At 36.9% G+C, this 26,721-nt stretch overlaps 1 protein-coding gene across 2 annotated transcripts; it reads right to left on the bottom strand.

Annotated features, from left to right (window-relative positions):
• Positions 1–346: 346 nt before the first annotated feature.
• LOC131144177 (mitochondrial arginine transporter BAC1) lies at positions 347–25,803 on the bottom strand. Of its 2 annotated transcripts, XM_058092627.1 has the most exons (8): positions 25,481–25,803; positions 5,497–5,586; positions 2,138–2,239; positions 1,867–1,971; positions 1,699–1,797; positions 1,443–1,631; positions 1,227–1,325; positions 347–1,118 (listed from the first exon to the last, which is right to left on the bottom strand). In XM_058092627.1, exons 1-8 carry the CDS (start codon positions 25,571–25,573, stop codon positions 984–986), a joined length of 912 nt encoding a protein of 303 aa, XP_057948610.1. In that variant the 5' UTR covers positions 25,574–25,803; the 3' UTR covers positions 347–983. The 2 variants fall into 2 exon arrangements, with proteins under 2 accessions (XP_057948610.1, XP_057948611.1); XM_058092628.1 differs by lacking the exon at positions 2,138–2,239 and having other exon boundaries at positions 25,481–25,785.
• Between the last annotated feature and the right edge of the window lie 918 nt (positions 25,804–26,721).

Here is a 26,721-nt window from a genome sequence, read left to right as displayed (position 1 = left end):
ATGGCGCTCGCTGCTCTGCACCAAAAATTTGCCACTTGTACAGCTATCTTCCTTAATTGCACCACCAATGGATGAAGCTCACTTGTAGAACTATACTAGCGTTCATCTCAAATACTGCCCGCGACAGAAAAGGAAAACTCTTTTCCACCCAAACCCTAATTCCAAAACCTTTCCTTCCCCTCAATCTAGTTTCCATCCAATAATCCACCATTCCATACATTGTCTTATGAGAGAACACACCCCCACCACCCCCCCCCCCCCCCCCCCCCCCCCCCCAAATACGCATCCAAATATAGAAGATAGATTATCAGTGAACCATAAAGCCAACTCATGCACACACAAAAACTGGTGATAAAGAAATTTTGAGATAATTATATAAATTAAATGCTTATAATTGTAAGCATTTAATACATAAAATTTAACCAGCATTGATGTTCAGTCCCAAAAAGCAAACATCATTTAATTTTTGAGCTACCTTGCGGCCTCTCAATAGCCAACTCTATGAAGCTTCTGCTTTTCGCTCCCATGCATCGACCACGTACTGCCGCACACCAAAGGGAGAGCCCAATGCCATCCCTTCAAAACAGACATCTCGACCAAAAAGGTGCTCAGATATTCTGAGCAGCTTCACTGGAGACTAAAATTGATGCATATCTAAGCTGACTCACCTGAACAGATCTTGTTCCAAAATGAAACTTCAATATCTGCAGCATTGAGCGCTTCAAGAAAATGTAAAATGGAGAAAATGGCATAAATAGCCAAAAATCCTACATTATAATTTGCCATGGTCATAACTCACATGGCATGACCAAGAAAAGTAGAGAACCTCTCCCGAGCGAAATCATTTTAAGCTTCATTATAGCCCTCATACTTCGTCCGAAGAATTGTGCATAAAATGTCGCACAAGATGCCAACAGATGTACACCATAAGAAATGTGGAGAAATGGACTTCAACCCCGAATCATAAACACATGGGCACACCTTTAATCTCGCTTGATCCCTAAAAGTTTTACAGCGAGCTCCCACGTGACGATTGCAGCTGCATTTGCAGGAAATGCCCTCACAACTGTGGGACCCAAGCCCGCATAGCATCCTCTAAGTCCAGCCCTCCTGTAAATCTATGACAAGTGACACAATAAGTCTAATCTTAAAGGATTTTCATCTTTTCTGGTTGGAATGAGAGTTTCTGGTTAAAATGGAAGGGCATAAAACTGGGGACATCTTACCAAATTCAAAACTAGAAAAGGATTTCTAGTAGAACTTTTATCTGGAGCAGTCTGGATTATGGTTTTTGCCACATCCAAAGGCAGAACAGTAGACCAGAACTGAAAAATGGGGAACACCAGGATTAAAACAAACATATGTAAAATATGCAGGTTGAAGAAAAAATTACATGTGAGTTAAAGTTCACAGTTAATTGACAAGCTAAGATGACATCTTACAGCAACCCCAGCAATACCGCCACTCATAATCCCAATTCCTGCATCAATCAAGTTGCTGTATCCAGAAGAAGCAGTTTTCAGTTGTAAATGCATGTAATGCCGGGCATACTCATAAACACTAAAGAAGACAGCATTTCCAAAAGATTCTCTTAACAAGGTTGTCAAACCTCCACGAAAAATGCCTGTGACCTGAAAAGCATTCTATCAGCTCCGAACCACGAGATATATAGTTCACAGTAGCAGAGAATTTTCTCACCCCTTCAGTTTTCACGGTTGTGAAGGCACAATTAAGAGGACCACTGTATCTATTGGACTTTGGAACCAAGGAGTCAGTTCCTTGGACTTGCATCCTACACTGGAAAAGCTCAGAGTCAAAAGCTTAACAGGAAAACAGATAAACTCATTAACCTTCAAATTCGCTTACCTTCACTAATTCTGATGGACCCAATATAAAACTAATGACAGCTCCCCCATAAGCTGCTGAAGGAATAATTACTTGGAGCTGTGGTGTACTACTTTCCAGCCCTCCCTTTGAAAACAGAAATTATGATATTAATAACCAAGTTAAATTCCAGAAATATATGTACAGAATCATTTCAAGAAACTGATTTGCAACTGTTTCATGCTGTCAGAAGCAGTTCCCAGAAGTGAGTCCCAAAAAAATGTATGCAGAATTTGCAATTCATTCTACAAACCTGCAGTGATTGTTTTGTTTGGGAATAAATGCCAAAAAGAAGTGAACTTTCAAAAGCCATTCCAACAAAAGAAGATGTTGCGCCTTGATAAAGTCCTCTCACCTACCAAAAACTATGATCAGCAATCTTGAGGAAAACATTTTGGGAAAAGACAATCCCCCAGATACCAAAATTTGAGTACATTTAAGAAATTGAGTCCCATGCACTTGCCTAGGCATTCAACTTACTCTGAGGACAGACAGGGATAGTTAAAAGTGTGCAGCTTATTTCTTGTAATTCTTGTTCAATAATCTCCATAACAGAAAACCATTAGACTCTTCAGCTCCCTTTTTCTTTGTTCTTGTTAAGTTGCAACCCACCCCCACCGCGCCACACCCCCCCCCCCCCCCCCCCCACGCCCAAAAAAAAATCTTTCTTTGGATTGTAGGAAGGCGGTGCTCCAAAATGATACGCCATGCATGACTAGTTTCTAGCTCTTGGTACTCACTATATTCTTCTCTATAAAATAAGATTCCATATAAAGACGAAAGAACTTGAACTCCACAGAAACTGTGTCAAGTGGATGTTAAGAAGGAGCCTTTTATAAAATAAAAACATAAAAAAGGAAGGTATTGTCATAGAAAAAAAGGTAACTGTAAAACTCGAATCATCTTATTCTTTTCTTTCACCCTAGATCATTTCAGCTATTAAAAGATACAAGTTTTTTTTTTGGGGATACATAAGGGAAAAACTGTTGGTCTAACTGGGCTTTTCAATCTTATTTTGATGATAACAAAATTAAGGATAGTTTAACATGTGTTGTTGAGTGATGTTATTTCAGGTCTAAAGACACACCGTTAAATCATTGAAGCAAGCTGAAGATCAATGTCAATCAAGAGAAAGTTTCTCAATATATTGAAACAATGAATGACAAATGAAGAACTTAAAACCCAAGCAGATCTTGAAGTAAAAAGTGAATCTCAAGAGGCTACAAAACTTAGTGATTCAAGAAATCATACTTAAAGGATATTTGTAAGTACGTCAAGTCATCACTATTTAGATATATGAAGCTCCTTAAAGATACAAAAACTTAGAGACTAGTACTTGAAAAAACTCTTGAAAATGTTTTTGAGAGGTTATAATTAAGTTTTTCAAGTAAACTAAATTTTAAAAAAATCAGAAATATAAAATATTTGAAAAGAGAGGACTGCCCAACCGACTGACTATTGACCCAGTCGAGTGAGTCAACCGACTGACTCTGCGGAAAATTTTTGAACTTCAAACTTGAAGGAAATTTTTCAAAAATTAATTCTATAATTTAATATTTTTTGAAAAGTTACCTAAATGGAAGATTTTCAAAATTAATTCTATAATTTAATATTTTTTGAAAAGTTACCTAAATGCTTCATGTTAAAAGAGAAAACTTTTCCTTAAAAAGGTCTATAAATACCTTCCTTACTAAATGAAAAATACATTCAAGCAATACATGATTTTTATGCTAAAACTCTCCTAAAGCTCATTCTTGATCACACCTTTGCTGGGGGAAAACTCTACGAAATTGCTGGACTAAAAAGGGGTTCTAATTCTGAGTTGCATCTAAAATTCTTATATCAATAAGAAAGAAACTTTGGTGACTTCTAAACCTTGAGTTTCACATTTTCCATTTAGTTTTGGTTTTGAAGTACGATTTGAGATTTAACTTGTACAACTTGCTCTGTATTTGAGAGTGTTTTTGTACGCAGATATCCATTCCTTTCTACTTGATCTTTGACAGTTCAAGATATTGTTGGATCGTTGGACCAAACATAGGTTGTTGATTGGAGAGGTTTCTCTTCCTGAAAAAGAGGTTGGTTATTGTAAAGATTTTTGTTCCACCCGATAGGAACAAGATATAGTGAAATCCTTAGGCGGTTGACCTAAGGCGAGGACATAGGCTAGGGTAAACCGAACCTCGTAAAAACAGCGGTGTCACTCTCTTTCCCTTACTCTTTTTAAATTTCAGCAAAAATATAAATTGCGTGAATGTTGTAATTATTTCAATTATAAAAACAACACATATTGGAAATTAAATAAACTAAAGTTTAATTTGTTCTTTGGCTTGTGGAAACCGAAAGAGAGTACATTAGTTAATCAATTTTTTGCAGAAACCATAAGGGAGTACGTTGATTGGTTAACAACCCAAAACCTATTAGCTGAAGATTTATTTAAATCTGATCTTGAAAAAGTATTTGGATGTTATTTTAATCTTCAGTTCAAAAGCCAATTACAAGACTTGCACATTCATAAACAGGGTTGCTAAATATTGCAAAACTAATATTAATTACTTGTATGGTGTTTGTTTGGCTTGAATGGTTATTACATTGGTTGTGGTTGCAGATTGAATAGTTGAAGTGTGTGTTTGTGTAGACCGCCTAATCAACAAGAATTTTAAGAAGTCTTTAAAAGATTGTAAAAAAATCAAGAACTCTTAAAAAGACTCTAACGAATTTTTTAAATAACCCAATTCACCCCCCCTCTTGGGACTACACCTTAGGTTTCAAAAACATTACGAAGCTTGATATTTTCCCACTTTTGCACCTAAAAAACAATATGAATATGTTGATGTGGTTTTTGATAGAAGTTCAAAATAGCCGTATAATCAAGGTGAACATAAATATCATGTGGATATGTCATTACTGTTTTTTTTTTTTTTTCCAACACAATTTTTTAACCTCCAAGTTATCTCCATATGATAAGATTATTATAATATAAGACCATTATGCATTATCCTCCAGGGTCACAAAAACAAAATTCTGCTCTTCATCAATACCTCATGGACTTCTACAACTAAAAAAAATAAGAGAATGGAAAAAATAAATAAATAAATAAGAGCAAGTGATGAGAAAGCATTACAACCATCTGCAATAACTTGGCAAGTATTTCTGAAACATTTTTAAATCTCTAAAGTGTCTGAGGTAGATGCCTAGAAACAACCAATCAACTTTGTTCACGAGCACAAAACCTCCCAAGCATTGCCCTCGCATTTAAAGACAGGCTCATTTCTCTCCTCATTTATTGCCTTATTGGATCCCTATTCTCCTCACATTCTAAATTCTGTTTACAATGGAACATAATAATTGAAAATATATATATATATATATATATATATATATATATATATAAAAAATTACCAACTCCAAATTGCCAAAGAAATATGTTCCTATTGAGTCTACATTTGCTAGTAATCTTGTTTTAAATTTCTTTGCAGAAAATTATTCAGTGGGATGCTTGCTAATAATTAACAACGATCATATATGGAGACACACAACTTCTCTTGGGCTATGAAAAAGCATTAATGGGTGGATATTGATTTATGCCATGGAAAAGTTCAAGAAGCATACTCCTTCAGTTTTCAAAATCCTTGCAGTGCAATGCAATCCATTCCTGTACTTGATTCCATGTGCTTCAGTGTTGTGCTTTTGCAGCTTTACCTAATACATGTACAATTCCATGAGTAGCCATACATTCCACTAGAGGTCCAGAACAAGTATTGCACATACCAAAGAAGCTTAATAAGAGCTTTTAGTTTTACCTATTAAAACTACAAATAATCAACAATTTTTTTCTTCATGCAGGAGAAATGTATCAGATCACAAAAAAGTATGAGCAAGGAAAATGAGGAAACTTTTCGAGGCAAAGAGAAATACCAAACAAATTGAACTTAAAAAAATAAAGAAATAAATAAAAGCAGCACCCAAGATACAGAAAGAAAGCACCCACAAAAAATCAACATTGAATCAAGCTCAAAGCAGTCTACAGCACAGAACATGACAGCTAAACGATGCAAACATCCAGGCAGAAAAAACAAGAACTAAAACTCTCCAACAGCAGGGTCAAGGGAACCCAAAGAGGGGCTGAGGGAAAGTCGCCTTCCCAAGCCTTGCTAATTATTTTTTAAAAATTATAAAAATACTTTAATTTCAGACATTTTCTTAATTCAACACCTTTATTCACAAAATAAAATACTTGCCCCCTCTCCCCCTTGATTTCAATTTTTAATTTATTTATAGTGAATAATAACTAATAAGTTAGTTCTTTTACTATTATATGAAATCTATTTTAGTCACTCCCCTGAAAACAAAACCAACAGAAAAGACCCTGCTAGACAATATTTAGTTGAAGCTACCCTCATATCTCATCACAATTTGACCCCTCAAAGCACTTGAAAAAGGACAACCCAATCTCTCACCCTACAGTCCTAAATACTTATGATCAAACAAGCATCAACTTGGTCTAGCTTAGTATCTTGAAAGAATGAGAAGTTTGAATTCTGTGATGGTGAAAATTAAGAGGAGAGGGAAAATGTCTCGCTTTCTCTCTCTTTCTCCCCCTCTCTCTTTCCCTCTTGTGAAACAATCCTCTCTCTCGCTCGTGGCTAAGGAGCTATAGAGCCTTATGTTATAGTCTAAGATGACTCATTCAATCCAAATCAAAGGAAAATCCTTCAATCTGCATCTAGACAAGATATAGGAGATTTCTTCTTTGCTCATAGTTGAAAATAATGCTGCTTGAAACAAATGAGTTAGGTTGTCTAGGGAGGCAACTTTGAGGTCTGCTGATGAGTTGTCAGTCTTCAATCAAATGGAAAGGGGCTATCAGAGCGTTCACAAGGGTATCACACAATACTGGATGTCGATTAGATGGACAAAAGTGGGAAAGTTTTTGGAGTTCCGGTTAGGGTGGAAAGGAAATAAATTTGCAGTATCCATTCCTAACTGTACAAAAGGCAATGGGTGGAGAAAATTTGCAAAGAATTTTTGTGAGTTTGCTAAGTAATTTTGAAAGGAATCTGTTGGTGCAGGTACAAATGACCCTTCACGCCCCAGGTTGCGCAGTCAGGTGGTGCAAGAAGGCAAAATAGGAAAAGATGTGGAGCTTGGTAGTCAAGCACTTTCTAGCAATACTGATATGATGGCTGGAAGAGAAGAACAATGTTATCAATGTAGAGGTGCGATGTAGCTGAAGAAACATGGGGTTTCGAAGTCAAGTTCCACCATGAACTGACTGAAATCAATTGATCAAAAGGTGAAGGAAGCTAGGGTTTCGGTGGGAGATACATTTCTCTTAAATGTAGCTAGGGTTGCACTTGGAGACGAGATTACAAAGAGGACTAGGCCAGGGGATATATCTCTCGTGTTGGACCTAGCCCAAATTATTGATAAAGGTGGCTAGTCTTTTTTTTACAAATTGGATCACTTATTTGAACAGGCCAGATGTTCAGGAAAGTCTACTTTGGATTTTAATATGGACTTAAAGGATGCTTAACCTTTGGGCTCTACGCAGATGGGCCTTGGTGGTAGTCAGGATTATGGTTTGTGTAAGAATAGTCCAAGAACTTCCTCGTTGGAAAACAAAAGTGGGCAAGCCTACAATAATTATCTGAATCATAAAACGTAGAGCACAAGTACTAGTAAGGAGGACCTGCACCTTGACAGTGGAACCCATTCTCAGTCTACTGCTCTCCTTATTAGTAGTCGAATTGATCAGGGTTTGAAACAAGCTCAAAATATTAGCATGTTAGATTTGAAACAAGATTGTAGGATTAAAAATACGACTAGTTTTATAAAGGGATTAAGGGGTTGGACAGAAAAGAATAAAAAATCAGAAGACGCCTTGGCGGGGAAAGCTGATGGTTTTGGTTTAAATACCCTGCCTTTGGCATCCCCCTCCTTGCGGTTAAGGTAACGACTTCAAGCATGGCCAACTCCCATAGTGTGACAAACAGAATGTACAAGGCCTGAGAATGAATCACCATTGTATGGCTGGCCAGCAATTACTAGCGATTCCATCTTCACAACAAATTTGATGGAAACAAGGTTTATGCTTATTGGAAGGTAGCTTGTCTGAGTGCTGAGATGAGGACTTTGAAAATAAGAGAGAAAAATCTGGTGAGTTGGTGGCTAAAATAATGAGGGATTCTAAGGGAGAGCTTAGCATAGTGAAAGATTTCATGCTAAGGAGGTTGGGTGTAGCAATGAGGCAAGTAAAGAAAATGAAGGAAAGAAATGCTGGGACATTTAAGATTTAGAAAGTGATGATATTGTGAGATTGACTGCGATGGGGGGTTGTTGTTGGATGAAATTCGAGAACAATATGAGTACATTTTAGATGATTGTGAGGAAATAGGAGATTTGTTGTATGTTCATCCATCCCCATTGGAAGGTTTGGAAGAAATTTCTATTTTTGATAACAATGGGCTCGACAACAATCCGTAGCAAAGGGGTGGAATTTTGCCTACACCCCTAAAGGAGGTTTCTAAGGAGTTAGAAGCTCAAAATCTTTTGAATAAAATGGACTTAAAATTGACTTATATTGGAGGAAATGAAGTTCACATGGATAGTGGCATAAGTTGAAAGTTGAAGGATCAAAGAGAACTAGTGAATTTTAAAAGCTCGGTGAATTATGTCTTTCTATTTTCTTTGGTGACTTTTTTTTATTTGGTGGACTCCTTGTCCCAACTCATTTTATCTTCCCTTCTTTATATCTAACATAGCTTCTTCTTTTATTTTATTTTTATTTTTTATTTTTATTTTTAAAATCTTGCACGAATGAGATGCCAAGGTTTATCTTATTAGCTAGTTCCTTCACCATTCTCCTATTGCCACCTCACCAAATCCCCAAACATTCCAAGTAAGGATTCTCATTTGACATTATCAGGATCCCCCAAGGCATTGCCTCCTTTATCATAATTAACCAACGAACCCAGCCGCTCATATTCCCTGTTTAATTTCTTTTCTTTTTTTCCTATCCCTTGGCTCCTCTACCCTCAATCTAACTCTCTCACCACTAGGATTCACCAAAGATCAACTTAACTTGTCCAAGGGGGATTTTAACCATCTTGACTATCCCTCTCATCCTCTAAAAATCCATAATTTTGGAAGACTCCCATTGGTTAATCCCCTCTGGTAAAATGGTGACAAAAGGTTTGTTTGAGAAAACATCAAATCTGAAAGAGCATTTTCAAAAGAAACATTGTTAACCTAGTGGGCCTCTAGTTGGTCGTTACTAAGGTGCATTGTGGCCGAAAATGGGCCAGAGTTAGGGACAATGGAAACACCAGAGATGGCTAGATAGCAAGCTAGGTTCCCGAGGGAGAGCAGTCAAGCTCTTCTTAATTCAGGACTATAGCTAGTACCTCTCTCAGTACAATTAACGCCTTCTTTGAAAGATTCCATAGTCTCTTCAAAAAATTCAATTTGTCTCATGAACTTCCCTAAAATCACCTTCTAAAACAGCTGCTACTCCTCCACAAGTGCTCAACCAATAGCCCTTCATTCCTGGATTCCTACAAGTAAGATGTAGTTTCCTATTCCTAATCTTTGAAGCTTGAAGAATATGCATCTCCTTTTGACTCCACAACTTGTTCTCCAATGGCCCGCTTTAACAACAACCTACGATAAATCTACAACCGATTTAAAGTTTGGTTTGGCATATGAGGATCTCCTTCTAACATGGCCCCCAATCTCCTTGAAACTTGATCATTGTTATGTTCTAAGGATTTAACCCTGATCTCCCCCAATCTCCTTTGCCTGATTTGTTCATGCCCGAGTGAGGCAACTACCCTAGATTTAGGAACCCCCTGCATGAGCACCTCCTTCTAGCAAAGATGAGATCTCTTATAGACCTCTTTCAATTGTTAGGCTTCATCCATCTTTCTTTGGAGTTTGGAGTCTCCTTAGAACTCACTTTAACATTAACATTGCTTGACTTCTTGCTATAGGGCTTCTTCTCAGCACTAGACTCAAAGCCTTGAGGACCATGTTTATCTTTACCAAGTGAGGAATTTGAATTTAGAACTTCACTCAAAACTGGAGAAGCCTTCCTTTTCGACTTCCCTCATAGTCAAGACTTTCCTTTGCTGCAGCTTCTCCCTTCTCAACCAAACTCGTTAAAGTTTATCCATTACGAGTAAGGCTAAGCTTCCAATCTTGACAAGACTAACAATTCCTTGTGTCTATACTCTTTACCCACATTCATGGAGCCACAATCAAAGCATCACAGCTTTTGATGTAGGTTAGCTGGGTTACTTTCCTTTACTTTCCCCACTCATTGCTACCTATAATTTATTCTATCCAAACACCTCCACTCCATTTGGTATGCAAGCCCTCTAAATGATCCCCTTAACTGAATGGTATTCAATTTTTGGTCTATCCATCAACATTTCCACAAATCACTCAAAATTTATCGAAATATCAAAATTCCTACAAAATTTACCAAAATTTTAATTGTCCTATGAAATTTCCTTGAAAGTTCAAATTTGAGAGTCGAAACTCAAATTTAAATCTCTTTGGGGGTTGTTTGGTATCAGTGTCAAAGAAGCTAGAAAAAAAAAACTAAAAATTGAAAACCAACAATCTATTTGGTTCATATTTCTTAAAAAAAAATTAAAATTTTGATTGAAAAATGCTCCTTTTTGTCCTAGAATCATATGACAATTAAAAATATAACTAAAGAAATAAAAATATAAAAGAATTCAAATTAAAAATATTTTAATAAAAAATAGAAACTATTATAATTATTTTACTTGATTATTATACTTCAAAACTCACTTTTCAGTTCTACAAGAACAACCTTATGCACTTGACAATTGAAACATAGTAACCCTAAATTGGAGAGGCCTTAGATTTGGAGTTGCATTGGATTTGGACAAGAAGTTATATAAAATTGTATTGAAATTTGTTCAATACCACCCAAATCCAAATCCAAGGTCTAAAATCCATGCTCCCAAATGTAGCATAAAAATATTTTTGAAATGAATTTCACTATTTTTCTTCAAATTTTTTTTAGAAATTTTATGAATATTTTTATTTTAATTAAATTAAAATTCACATGGTTATTTTATTCTAATTTTTAAATAAAACATTACACATAAAACTAATTATTTAATCCACAAAAGTTAATTCTAGTCCTTTGGATATTAAAGTACAGTACTACAATGCAAACAACTAAAAAGTATAAGATTTGGTTTTCGATTTTTTTTTTTAAATAGCTAAAAACCTTCAGGAATAGAAAACTAACCATGTAAGCAAATGCATTGTTATAATTTGTTCTTCACTGTGCACCAACAAAAATAAAAAACAAAAAACATAAATGATAGCAAACAGCCACTTAATTTTTCTTCTTCTTATTTTTATTTTTTTGAAATTAAAGGTTAATATAAGAAGATATTAATAGCCTTCAAACTTTCAAAATTATATGAGAAATAAACTTAGATATTAGCTGTTATTTGACCATTTATGGCTAATTATCTTTTAAAAAAAAAAAAGGGTGGGGCGGGGAGCCTAGTGCACAAAGCTCTGATCCATATTATGCAGCCTTCCCATGCATTTTTGCAAGTCTAGTTCGACGCCTCGAACTTGTGACCTCCAAGTCACACACCAACAACTACACCATTGCGCAAGAGCTCCTCTTCTCTAATTTATCTGTATTTGTATAATAAATAATATTAAACTGATTTATCAATTTCATCTATTTTACTTGAATATGTTTATATCACTATTATACAATTATTGCACCTAATAAACCACAATCTGGTACTGGATGTATCTTATTTATAATATTTTAGTTCTAAATCTTATATTGTTATGGCTATTAATAGTTTCCAAATTTTCATAAAAGAATTTCATGCTTTAATGCATGTTTCCATCATTTTAAAAATCGAAACAAGATTGGCATAAATGACATCAAGATTGAAATTTTCATCAAATTTTATGTACTTTTGAAGCCTCAAAATTTTAGTCAAAATCAAAATTCAAGTCATTGCTTACCCCTCATTCTCCAATTCCTAAACGAAACTTTTGCACTTTCTACCTATACCTACTCTATGGAAAAATCTAGAGCTAAAGTCAACTTGTTAAACCCACTACAACTTAGATTTCTACCTCAAGCCAATTTCCTTCTCCAAAAGAATATCATCTAACTCATTTAACAGCTCCACCCTCCTAGCCTTCTTTCCTCAAGCAAAGTACCATCCTCCCCAAGCCTATCAAACTCTTTAATCTCCTAAATAATATTGTTGATTCTAATGCCTATATCCCTAAAAATGTCTTTATCCATGCCTTTAATTTACGTCTAACAAATTTAAATATTTTTCATAAAACATAAACCCTCCACAACACTTTCTCCCCACCAACCCCTTAGGAAATCAACAAATCTTTGATGCCCCATCCACAACTCACAATCCTGTTATAAATTCATCAAAACCCCTCATGCTAGCCACAATCCTTGACCCCTCTAATTACCATCAAAAAAAAATTTAATAGCATTGAAATAAGCCCCAACCAGACACAAAAACCAAGAACATTTCACTGTTCCATAACAAACTCCTAAGATGAGGATAGTTGGAATCATAAATAGAAGTAACCACCACAACCTGATGCCTTTTACCTCTAACTGAATTGATAATGAAAAAAGACCAAAAAACCCTATCAATTAGAACACCAACCCTAGTACCCAAATAGTAAGAATAACACCTGAATAACTAGCAAGAACAAACCAGGCTTCAAATCTAAACCAAGAACACAGCCACAACTTTTACTAGTTTCCTAAATTATAAATCATAAGCACATCAAAGCAAGCTTTAAGCACTACCTACCTAATCTTAATTCTCTTCCTAGGACCCCCTAACGTTTTGACTCATAATCTTCATCTAAAGATCTTACAACCCACACCATTTCTTCTGCCCTCTGATCTCCATAATAAATAGATCTAAACCAACTTCTACAACTCCATTTTTTCTCACCACTCTCATCCTAGGAGGCACCACCACCCCCGGGATATAGATAAACCTCTTCACCAGCCAGACTTACCAACTTAATCCATAACTCAGCTAACAACGACTATGAGTCCCTCAAATCCTTCCCACCACCTAGAATCAATACTTATAACATTTGTTATTTTCACTTAAACTCCATGGGATATAGATAAACCTGCAACTAACTGTATTTTCTCCGGTAGAATACCAACCCTAGCACTAACAACCATCTTAGGAGCTCCTCCCCATTCATTTTTAGATAAAAGATAGCAACAAAAAGACAATAATTCAAACAAATGAAAATTAGAATCAAACCTCTTGACAAGGGTACTTGGAATATTGTTTGTCGCCACAGTAACCAAAATCTGGTCCACCACATCACTCCAAGATAATTTTTCTAATTTTCATCAAGGCAGTCAACCACTAAAGCCTCATCCTTCATGAGTACTAATGTTCCCTCATCAGCAGAAGATTCCATTGCCTCCACTTGATACGCTAGGTTTTATTACACCTCAAAGAGATATGATTCTGCAAGAGAAGTCATTGGTGACAGTACCACTATGATCCCTCAATCTATCTAATGAGATATTACCATCTTTGTCCAAGTCATAATCAAATTCAATTACATCATCTCATCTTCCAAATGAGAGCAACCCTGAATAGAATCCACTATATTCCTTCAACAAGAATTTTTCCTAGCAGCTAGAGTTATTCGTAGAACTTATCTCAAACCCACAATAATGTTTTTCACTGCCACCTCAAGACACCCTGCTGGACACCCATCCATGTCCCTTTTCTTCAATTTTACCAAATCTAACTTCAAGATTGACACAATAGCATCTACATCCCCTCCAAGCAAGGTGGCATCTAAAGCATCACACTTCCCCTTAAACACGTGCAGCTACACAATCCCTATTTACTTGAGATACATCATCATCATGAGACTCTAGGTTGAGTCATCTTTGGGTTCTAAGATTCCAAGCCCCATTTTAAAGCCTTTAGTGGCTGATTAGACCTTGTCATCTTCTTGCTGCACTTGTATTGGTTTCTAGCTTAATGAACTACAGAGACCGAGGTTCTTGGTTTTATGGACCCAAGCCCTTCCAACCTAGTAACTCTTTTTTTAAAATCTCAATATTTCTAACCTAAAATGCATGCATAACTAAAAACCGCCAAGCTCAAATCTTGTGAAGAATAATACATTAATATTTGCCCCATCCCCTACTAGCGTATCCTAAGTACTATACAACCCATGTTGTTCAAAATTTGGAAACGATTTATTCCCATCTTTAAGTTGAGGATCTTCCCCTCCTAATCTTCTTCTTTCCAATTTTAAAGCACTACTGATGCAGGAGAGCAACAAGGATCTGCAGCCATGAAAGAACGCATGAGAGGAGAGGGGAAGAAAAAGAAGGAAAAGGGAAGAGAAGAAAGAGTAGATACAAGGGGGAATCACACATTCAAATTCAACAACCTTCTACATGGCTTTCACACATTATTTATAAGAAAGCCTGTAAACATACCCCTAAAACTACATTAAATTTCAAACATACCCCTAAAATACACAAATATTACAAACAAGCCCTCAAATAAACATAATCCTACACTACTGAAACTAAACACACAATTAACTACTAACTAAATCCAACAATCCCTTGACCCAATTCTTTTAATTATTAACCAACAAGGATCTTCCCAAGGACTTGCTTCTGGCCCTCCATATCTCCTCCAATTAGAAAATGTTCAGCCTTGAATTTTGAAATGTCAGAGGATCAAAAGTAAGAAGCAAACTTGGACACTACAAAACTCAGCGCTTGAGTGATACAAGAAACCATGTTCCATTGGCAGCACCGATCTGACCGGAGAATTGCCATCAATAAACACGTCGAGAATGACAAACTCAAAAAAATGCATGTCTAAAAGACTTTGGATGCCTTCAAAAACATTCATGTCCTTGTTTATAGTGTCTTCAAGTTGAGTAACTCTAACATGATCAATAATCTCATATTCTTTGTGCTGGTTGGTTGGTAAAGCAAGCTTCAAAATTAATTTCTTCCCATAATAGTTGAAGATATAGGTGTTTCATATCCTTTAGTCACACCCGAATCATCCAACCAAGGAGAACCAAGGAGCACATGGCCAATATTTATAGGCGTGATATCACACCAAATATTATCAAAATAGTTACCCTTGTGGATAGGAACCAAACATCTTTCACAAACATGTAACATAGAGTTATCAGCCCAAGATATCTCATAAGGCCCAAGGTGAGGTCCGGGATGAAATTGGACACCGGTGACTCCATTCCTAAGAAGTATTCATAGGACATCTTTCATCAAAGATGAATTTGCAGCTTCCCCAAGCTTACGGAAGTATGGAATGGCTTGATATTATGACTAGAGTATGACAAAAGCCATTCATTTTTCCTGTAAGTGTCACAATTTTTCTGGATTAATTTATATATATTGCAACCATATATCACCAAAAGCACTTGACACAATTGCCCACAATTCTCAATCTAATCATGCAAAACCACAAATTTGGCTCCCAATTTTCAACTACTATCTTCAATTCAACTTTGATCTTGAGTATCGTGCTACAATGAAACAAATTCACTTTAAAAAAATTTCACAAAAATGCAGCAATAGAACCATATTTTTTGAGCTGGTGGCAACATTTTCTCACTTTTCAAAACAAATTATCACACTTGCTTTCAAAATTTCATGTCCATAATCAAAATATCTCATTGCAAGTCAAAATACCATGGAGAAAACCCAAATATCATGGCTGGAGCAATTTCTCGCAAATCTGGACACAGGAGAAGACTCTTAACAGATTCTCACTCACAAGTCGCTGGCACGTGGGGCGCGTACGCTGCTGGCAGGGGTCCACCAGTGATGATTTTATAGAAGGTGGTAGATCAAAAGGTGGTGACTCAAATGATAGTGTTAGTGTGTCAAAACAATTCCGGCATGGTGGATTCTGAAGGGGTTGGCAGCTGGAAAATTTCATCCAGTGCGGGGGGCTTCACCAGTGGCCAAAAGGTGATGAAATTTTAGGTGAGGGTTTCAAGGGGTTCTGTTTCCAATGGTTGTGGAGGTGTCTCAAAAAACTTCTAGGATATGTGTTTGGGAAAAAAACAAAAAAGTTGGGGGGACATGACTGAAATTTGTGAAAATGTTCAGAACTGCTTTTCCTTTTTTTTCCCCAAAATCTAGGAATGGTGATGACGAAGGACAAGGAGGTGTGTGGGGCTTTCACCAGTGGAAGGTGATGAAATTTTAGGGGGCGGGTTTCAGGAAGTTCAGAATTGATTTTCCATTTTTCCCCCTGAAATATAGGAATGGTGATGATGAAGAACAAGGAAATGTAAAATTAGAAACAGAGAGAGAGATGGAAACAATTAAGAAAGAGGAGCAAACGGATTTTACACAGTACAGAGGAAAAAGAAAGAGAACAATGGGTGAAAATTAGAAATGAGAGATAGTATCAAAAAACAAATAGAGAGAGAGAATTATGGGAAAGAATTAGAAGAAAAGAGGGGAAGAAAAGAGGAGAAGAGAAACAGAGACGAAGAAAGGGGGCTGAATGCAGCTGGGCAGCAAGGGATTAGGAACAGAACAGGAGATCAGAACAGAGAAAGAAGGAAGAAGAATAGAGAACGAAGAAGAGAAAAGGAGAAGAGTGACAGGAAAATGGGAGATCAGAAAAGGATGAACAGAGATCAAAGTTGGGTTCTGATACCAAATGATGTGGGACAGCATCAACAATCTGCAGCCATGAAAGTATGTAGGGGAGAAGAAAGGAAGAAGAAGAAGAAAAAGGAAAACGGAAAAGAAGAGAGACGACATACAAGGGGGAGTCACACGTTCATTTTCAAATTTCAAACTCCACAACCTTCTACATGGATTTCACACACTATTTATAAGAAAGCATCTAACACATGAAATTACACATATACCCCTAGAACCACATTACATTACAAACATACCCCTAGAATACACAAATATTATAAACAAACCCCCAATACACATAGTCCTCTACTAATTACACCAAACACACAATTAACTACTAATTAAATTCAACAATCCCATGACCCAATTCTTCTTACTTATTCTCCAAGAATACCTTCCCAAAATTGTATTGAAATTTGTCCAAATCCAACCAAATCCAAATTCAAGGTCTGAAATCCATACTCTCAAACACGGCGTAAGGGTTTTTAACCATATATATTCCAATTTAACTGCCTTAAAAATGTGTAATTCCTTCAAACCCCAATTGTATAAAGGATAAGCATCTAATGGTGATTTTTGATGCATAGTTTCTCCACCTGATCAAATGTGATATTTTTATTGCCTACTTCGGTTAGTTTTTTTCTGAAGCTTTGATGGTTCAAGATAACACTATTCTCAAATCCAATTGACATACATATAACAACTAGGCCACCATAGCTGATTCATGCCTCCTAGTCTCCATCACTAGAGTGGAAGCCTTCATTTGATGCAGATAAGAAACTACCACACACTTCTTCTCCTATCCCAATAGCACTCACGATCTAAGATTAGATGAGGGGCATTTATTGGAAATGGAAGGTTTGGATTGATTGGAGACATGTGGTTGTTGCATCGAGGGGGCATGTTCTAGAAAGTGCATTGAGGATGCACGATATTAGTTGGAGAAAAATTTTTATGTTGAAGTGGATTCAGGAGGATGATTGTAATTCTTGGTAGTTTCATGAGATTGCTAATGGGAAGAGGAGGAAGAGGTTCATTACAGATCTAAGAATTAGGTTGAAGATTTGTGGAGAGGCACCAGGGGCAAATTGTTGAGGACGTTACTAGCTTTTAAGGAGAGACATCCATATGGGAATTTCAAGTTAGGCCGATGATTCAAGGGCCCAATTGGTTTCTAATAAAGGAAGAGAAAGCACTTTGTTAAGAGAGGCCTTTTGTTAGCAATTTAGAGGTGATCAACGAAGATATAGTGAGGTTTTCATATGTTTCATGGTAATCAAGTGGTTGGGAGGAGTGCAAATTGTATTCTATCGCTCTTATTCCTAAAGAAAGATCGCTCCTCTGCTCCTGTAAGGTGACAAACTATAGGCTGATTAATTGACTTAATAGTCCTTATAAAATATTGATAAATGTGTTATCCATGAGGTTTAGTTAGGTTTTGGGCAGTACTATGTCCTCAACACAAATTGCTTTCATTGAAGATAAATTCATTATTGATGTCAGTCGGTTAACAATGAGATGGAAGATGATGCTAAGAGAAGGGCAAGGAGGTTTGTTGTCTTAAATTGGACTTCAAAAAAGTTTATGATATTGTGTGTTGGGATTTCTTGGATAGGGTGTTGGAGAAAGATGGGATTTGGGGCTGTTTGAAGGATGAGGATAATGGGCTGTTTGTCTTTCACTATGAAGAAATTCAGAATGTGAAATAACATAGAGGAAGAGAAGAAGAGAGGAAGAGAAATGTATATCTTGTATTTCTCAATATGAATATTACAATGTCCTGTAAGAATATTTATATACATAGATTTACAGACAAATTGCTTAAATCAAATGTGAATCACTACTAATCAGCCCGTGTCTAGTGAATATTCCATTTGAGTTGTTTTGACCAATTCCAAGCATGATTTCCTACATTTATTTACTTCCGGTGAATTTGCCTTTGTCTGGCAATTTCCTCAACACTCCCCCTCAAGTTGGAGTGGATATTAATGACACCCAACTTGTTGAGTAAGAGGCAGAATTGTGTTGGTCCAAGTGCTTTGGTAAATAGATTTGCAGGCTGCTGACTTGTGGGTATGTGGATAGTCTGAATAACTTGAGTTTGGACATTCTCTCAAATGATAAGACAATCGATCTCTATATGCTTTGTTCGCTCATGAAACACTGGGTTTGATGCAAGATGAATAGCTGCTTTATTGTCACAATATAGCTTGACTAGTTGTGGATGTGCTATCTGGAGATCCGTTAGAAGTTGCTTTAACCAAGTGACTTCACAACAAGTTGATGCCATAGATTAATACTCTACTTCAGCTGAGGATCATGAAATTGTTGTTTGCCTTTTAGTCTTCCAAGAGATTGGTGATTTTCCAAGTAGAATGCAATACCCAGTAACAAATCACCGAGTATCTCTACATCGAGCCTAGTTCGCATCACAAAATGCACGTATTTGAATATCACTGGAAGTTGATATAACAATTCCTTGGCCAGGTGATTGTTTGAGGTATCGTAAGACTCAATGTGCTGCATCCAAATGAGATGTTCAAGGTTTGTCCATGAATTAACTCAGGATGTGTACTATGTATGCTAAGTCTGACCTTGTGATAGTCAAATATATAAGTTTCCCAACCAATCGTCTATATGAAGATGGATCTGAGAGTAGTTCTCCATCAGTCTCACTAAGAGCCATATTTGGTTCCATGGGTAGGTTTCCTAGTTTAGCACCAAGAAATTCAGTTTCCTCAAGTATCTCCAAGGCATACTTCCTTTGTGATAAAGAGATGCTAGTTTTTTAGCGAGCCACTTCTATCCCCAGAAAGTATTTCAAAGTACCAAGGTCTTTGAGTTCGAAACATTCTCCCAAATATTTCTTTAGTGCATCAATCTATTCCAAGTTGTTTCCTGCCAAGATGATGTCGTCTAAATATAACAAGATAATGGTAAAATTGTTTTCGTGGAATCGGACAAACATAGAACAATCTGCTTTAGACTATTTATATCTGGCACTAATGAGGGTTGAAGAAAACTTGGCATACCATTTCCTTGATACTTGTTTGAGGCCGTATAGGGACTTATTGAGTTTGCAGATTCTGGTCTCCCCCTTTCGTCTGAAACCAGGAGGAAGGTGCATGTAGACGTCTTCATCAAGGTCATCATGCAGGAAGGCATTATTGACATTGAGTTGATGAAGATGTCAATTTTGTGCAGTAGCAAGGGCAAGAACTGTCTGAACAATAACCATTTTGGCAACAGGAGCAAAGGTTTCAGAGTAGTTGATACCTTCTTTCTGATTGTAGCCTTAGCCAACAAGACGAGCTTTGTAACGTTCCACAGAACCATATGGGTTGTGTTTAATTTTGTACACCCTTTTTCAACCAATGGGTTTGGTGGAAGAGGACTCAAAATCCTAGTATGGTTGGCTTCCAAAGCATCAATCTCAGCACACATAGCATCATGCCACTGAGGATCCTGCATGGCTTGTATGAAGGACTTGGGCTCTTGTACAAGGGATATGGTAGTGGTGAAGGCACGGTGTGCAGGGGAAAGAGAATCATAAGAAAGGAAATGTGACAGGGGATAAAGAACACCTGAGGAGTGGACTGATGTCGAGTCAGAGGATGGAGCAGGGCGAGACAAGAGTGCTTGTTCGACATGGAAATCCCACAAATAGGCAAGAGGTTGTATGGGGTGTGCGGATCGCCGAATTGGGATGGTGGGAGTGGGAGAATGGAAAGAATCGAGTAAAGGAGAAAGAGGTGTCTGGGTGGAAGGTTCAGAGATAAGATTTGGAGAGTCAATGGGATGAGGTAAAACATAAGACAGTGACTCAGAAATAGTTTGGCTAAATGGAAAATGATCCTCGTAAAATACCACAACACGAGACACAATGGTGTTATAAGTTGTAAGATCATAAAGTTGATAACCTTTTTGTCTGTATGGATATCCAAGGAAGACATAGCGGATGGCATGAGGATCGAATTTTGAAGGATGGCGGAAGTGAGTGGAGGCATAACAGAGACATCCAAAGACTTGAAGGTGATTGTATATAGGTGAGGTATTGTATAGCTTTTCATAAAGAGATCTTCCACCCAAAATAGGAGGAGGTGTTCTATTTATCAAGTAAACTGCTGTGAGGAGAGCATTACCCGAAAAATGTTTAGGCATGTTGGCTTGAAATAGGAGGGCCCGAGAAGCATTCAAAAGGAGATGATGTTTACATTCCACTACTCCATTTTGTTGGGGAGTAGAGACGCAACTAGTTTGATGAATGATTCTTTTTTCAAAATAGGAGGAAATATCAAATTTTGGCCCATTATCACTACGGATAATCTTTATAGTGGTTGAAAATTGATTTTCAATGAGCTGAATGAAAGATTGGAGTAGAGGATGGGTATCCGATTTATGACGCATTAAATATACCCAGGTACATCTAGTGTAGTCATCTACAATGGTCAAAAAAAATTAAGCCCCAGTGAGAGATGGAACACAATAACCCCCCCAAATATCCACATGTATTAAATGGAAAGGTGTAGAAGAAGAAATTGAACTGGAAGGATATTCAAGGTGAGTTTGTTTAGCCAATGGGCAAATAAAACATGGTTCTAAATTTGAACAAATGCTAGAAACATAATTGGAGAGTAAAGACATAATTTTATTGGATAAATGGTCGAGTCGGCAATGCCAAAGTTGGGGATCTGATGTAGCCACCTGACAAAGAGCAGGATTTGTTTTTGTAAAGTAATACAAGTCAACCTGCTCAGTTCCCAGTCCAATCGTCTTCATCAAGCGTAGGTCTTGAATTAGGCACATATGAGCAAAAAAAAATGATTAGACAATTGAGAGTTTGACATAACACATGAATGGATATAAGATTAAAGTGGAATGAAAGGACACACGGGACATTTTTTAAAATGAGAGAGGGAGAAAAAACAACAGATCCAATGTCGGTTATCACAGCATGAGATCCATCTGGTAGTCGTATAGTACAACCATGCACAGGGATAAAGTAGGTTAAATCAACAAGAAAACACACCATGTGGTCAGTGGCTCCATTGTCTATAATCCAAAGAGTTTCAGGAGAAAGACGGGATGGTATACTTAATAAGGATGACTCGGCATTACCTACATGATGTGCCATAGAAGGTGTCTGAGTGGCATGGTTGAGCATGGCTAGAAGTTGTTGGCATTGATCACTGGTGAAAGGGAAACTGCAGATGGATGGTTGGTAGTCAGCGGAAGAGACTTGGTGAGCACTTGGTTTGGGACCCGATCCAATCTTGCAAGAGCCAGGTGGGAACCCGTGGATGAAGTAGCAACGATCAATAGTGTGGCTTCTTTGTGACAGTGAGTGCATTTCGGTTTGGTCTTACGAAAAGATTTGACATCTTTTGGAGTGGAAAGGATACCTTTGACAGCTAATGCAACGCCGTCAATGGGTGGGTGGAGGAAGTTGAATGTTCCGTTGACACTCCTCTTGAAGGACCAAGCTGTACATGCGATTGATTGTGGGAAGGGGATCTATCAACAAGATCTAAGCACGGATGGCACCATAGGATTCATTAAGGCCCATGAGGAAATTCATGGTTCGCTGGTACTGTTGGTATTGAACTATATCTCTTTCGAAAAGATGAGATTGAAGTGATGCAAGTTCATCCCATAAGAACTTTAGCTTAGTAAAGTAGGTGGCTATCGATGTATTGCCTTGGACAAGGTTGTGAATTTCTTATTCAAGGTGATACATTCGGGGGCCATTGATTTGTGAGAAATGGTCCTTCAAATCGACCCAAATATCTCGAGCAAGATCACAAAAGAATAACACTAGCAAAAATATCCTTTGAAAGAGAATTAATCAACCATGCTTTTACCATATCGTTGCAGCGTAACCACTGGCGGTATTCTGCAGTTGAGGATTTTGAAGGCTTGGGAATGGTGCCATCAATGAAGCCGGCCTTGTTTTTGGTGCTGAGTGCAATAAGCATGGATTGACTCCACGTTGTGTAATTGGTTTCAGATTAAGTGTGAAAATTGCATAATTAGGTGTTTAAATGTATTTATTTATTATTGCAATTTGGATTAAATGCCTAGTTATGCACATTACTTTAAATAGAGCTTAATTGACAACATTAGGACCTTTATTCTATTTTTACCCTTAAATTTACGAGCAATTATTTTTAATTATTGCAGGGTTATTCTGGGCCAAAAGCAACAATATACAAAAGCACCTAGCCATGCAAAAGGGAATAAAATAAGGTTTTATATTGAGAGAATAAAGTAAGGGCAGCACCCAGCCAAAAGCAAAAAGCAACGTAGGCCCAAGGAACATGCAAGCATACATGCGGCAGGGAGCTTTTGGAGCAGGTCATGCGGCCAAGGGGGGTCCAAAATGCATGGCCCGTGCAAAATAAAGGCATGCGGCAACCCACACAAATTATAGGATGCGGCAGCTTTTAGAATCAAAAAAGTAGGGCAACCTTTAGGTAAAGAAAAAGAGGGTTTTATATAAGGAGAACGAAGGAGGAGCCGCAGGGGGATGACCATATGACTGTGAGCAGCTTAGGGCTGGCCGTGCACAGCACAAAGGCGTGAAGGACAGCAGCTTGCTGCGGCCAAGCTGGAATTCTTTCCCACTTTTCTTCTTCCTCTCTTCCTTTGTTCTTTACTTTTATTGTCTTTTACTTTGGTTGTTTTGCAATGATTTATTTTTGGTTTATCTTGTTCCGAAAATTTCAATTTACAAACATGTTAGGCTAAATTTTATCATGAGATTCAAGGAGTAACCCGTGGATGTTTTGGGTTGGATATCTTCTTTTTTCCCTGGAACTTTAATGTTTAACTTAATGGATTTTATTTCACTTTTTATTTAGAAAATATTAAAATTCTCTGTTCTGGATTTTGATCAGTTGTAGACGTGAAGACACAATTGATGTTTGAACTGGTAACAGGATTTTAATACTTCTCTGTAAATTCTCTGCTCTGGGTTTTGATCAGTTGTAGACATGAAGGAACAACTGATGCTTAAACTAGTATTGTTGAATTTGTTATACAATCTGTTGAGTAATTTGGATTATACTGAAATTGCAGGCTTAAATGTTATATTAACTAGTCATGATCTCCAAGAATGGGAAAGTGATTGAGAGAAGACGAAATTAGAGGAATATCCATTACCAAATCGAAAACGGGTGAACTTACGTCTTAAATGTTTAATTAATTATCTTTTACAACCGCAATTTATTTTTCTATGTGTTCCCTTTGAATTGTTTAGTTATTGGTAATTTTAGATCCTTAGATTCATTATCACTTTCAAATCCTACTTGTGCATGAACCTCATTATTTTTATCTTTTGTTTTCCTGATTATTGTTTTAAACCGTTAGTTAATTATTCTTTTTAGGAATTCCTGTCACCATAAATAATAATTTGATTTCTTGGGTTATAATTGAAACTTTAATGCTTAAATATTTCCCATTGTTCTCGTGAATTCGATTCTGAGACTCACCCTTGTATATTACTTTGACAGCTTCCGTGCGTGGAAGTCAATAACATTAGCTGATTAGTTTCGGTCAATGGATGAGAGACCAAAATAACACCCAGATTGTCAGAATTTTGGAGATACAAGGCATGACTTGAATCATCAAAATGTGGAGAACTTTGTGTGCTTTCAACATTGGAAGCCATTGGGAAGGAGGAATTGGAGATTTTTTTTTTTTTTTTTTTTTTTTTCAGAATCACAAGCTGGTCACGTGATCTTTTCCTTCAATATCCTTGAACAGTGAATTTCAGATGGTGTATTTGACCTGTTCGACAAAAGGATCAAAAGAAAGAAAAAATTCTGGGCAGAGGTGTTTAGGACGGCGCCTCTACTTCAACTTACAAAAGGAAAAGAAGCAACCTCAATATATGAAGGGGAAAATGAATGCCAATCAGCATGTGACAGTCACATTGATAGTAAATCGAAAGAAAAACTCTGATTTTTCTGAGCAAGAACAGAGAGGAGTTGAGAAGAGAAAAGAAATTTATCCCAAAGAAATTTCACGCTCTGATACCATGAAAAAATTCAGAATGTGAAATAACTTAGAGGAAGAGAATAAGAACGGAAGAGAAATGTATATCTTGTATTTCTCGGTATGAATATTACAATGCACTGTAAGGGCATTTATATGGCATAGATTAAAAGACCAATGGCATAAATAAAATCTGAATCACTACAAATCAGCCCATGTCTGGTGAATAATCCTTTTGAGTTGTTTTGACCGCATAATTTCTTGCGTCACAAGTCCCATTTCTTGTTTGCAATGAGGGTCGATGTATCAAACAGGATGGTTTTACATGCTCAAGTCTAGGTGCTATTTAAGGGGTTTAGGGTTGGTAGAGATCATGCAGGCCGTAGAGGCCTTCCATCTTCAGTTGACTGATGGCAAAATGTTCTTCCTGGAGGATAATGTTAAGAAATTTCACAGAACTGCGTGTTTTATTGAAAACTTTGCCGGTGAGAACTCCTAATTAAGTAATCAGTTCCAATATCCGTGTGATGTTTTTAGCTTCTAATGACCCAGAAAATCCTTGTTTCATCAATGTCAGGTGAATTGTCTTTGCTGTGAGATGTGAGCGCTCCTCATGCTGTGAATGTTTTTTGAAGGTAAAGTTCCTGAGTTTGGCAAAAGTAAGAAAAGGAAAGTCATGTTGCTCTTCTACTTGGACAAATGTGACAATTTAAGAAATGCCCTTATGATCCCGTGAACTCTACTGAACGCTGAAAGAAATATTCAAATATAGCAGACCAAGAAACATAGCAAGCTTATAAATAAATAAATAAATAAGAAATTGGGTTACAGAGAAATGCAAACCTTGACAGTATCGAAGGGATGACCCGTAATCACGGTGGCCAGGCCCGCCATCAAACCCGCCACGTAATTTTTATACCCGGAAGTATCGCCCATCTCCCTCTCTCACACACTCTCTGAACCTTCTCTAATTCTCAGCGACACTCAAATGGAGGCGATTCCAGGGACCTTCGCCTCCATCTACTCCCTCCGAAGAATCACATGCCCCTGCTATCGTATCTCCCAAAGCACCCGTCTGCGGGAAGTGGGGAACACAATGGGGGCCGCTATTAAGCATGTGAGTGGGATTGGACGCAGTCACGCAGAGGGGTTGCTTTTTCAATTTCATTTTACAAAACAGAAGTAAGCTAGTTTACATATTGATGACGCAACGACGCCTTGCACAATTACACCGGCTCTTTTGGCTCGACTTTCACCGAGGTTTTTTCCCCATTTATCATTATTTTAAAATAATATATTAAATAATATCTTATTTGAAAAAATATTTTTTAGAATGACACTCACCTAATCTCGACTTCAGCGAGATTTGTCACGTATCAAGACCAACTTTTTTCCTAAACAAATCTCACTGAACTAAGTAACGAGATTTTCTTGCCACGCGTCAACACTCAATTGGGTTATCATTTAAATCTCGTTGCTTAGTCTAGCGAGATTTAATGTGTATTCAATTTTTTTTTTATTAATAATCCAAAGTATGTCATTTTTTTAAAAAAATTTAACTACAATTTGTAACATAAATTGTTTCAATTTTTTGTGTTCTTCTTTTTTATTTATTTATTAATATAATAATAAATTAAATTTTTGGAGCGAAGAATATGTTGATCCTATGGGTCATATCCCGGTTTTAATAATGACATAACTCAAGTATTTAATGGTTGTCTAGTTCATGTGCAGACTTATATTAGCAAATACATTGATAGCACGTAAAAGCTTGAAACCTGAAGACCCTAAAGATTAATTGATGTTGTAATTTATATTTTCATTCAATTCGGATTTGTAATAGTAAATAGGAAAAATGTCTATAATATTTAATACATATCATGCATGTAGGAACTACAAGCTCAGAGACCTTAAAACGACTCTATGTCCCTACAAAAAATTATGACCTTAGAAAGACCTTAGGGATCACCCTTCGGTCGACCGACGTCGAATTTTTTTGGTTTCTTCAAAAAGACCTAGAATGACCTTAGAACACTCATACATGCATAAACATATGTGTTTATAAGGATAAGGTGATTACATAA

Source organism: Malania oleifera, chromosome 12 (genome assembly GCF_029873635.1).
Source record: "Malania oleifera isolate guangnan ecotype guangnan chromosome 12, ASM2987363v1, whole genome shotgun sequence".
Lineage (NCBI taxonomy): Eukaryota > Viridiplantae > Streptophyta > Magnoliopsida > Santalales > Ximeniaceae > Malania > Malania oleifera.
Note: the sequence above shows the minus strand (reverse complement) of the source record. Positions and strands in the feature narration are given on the sequence as shown.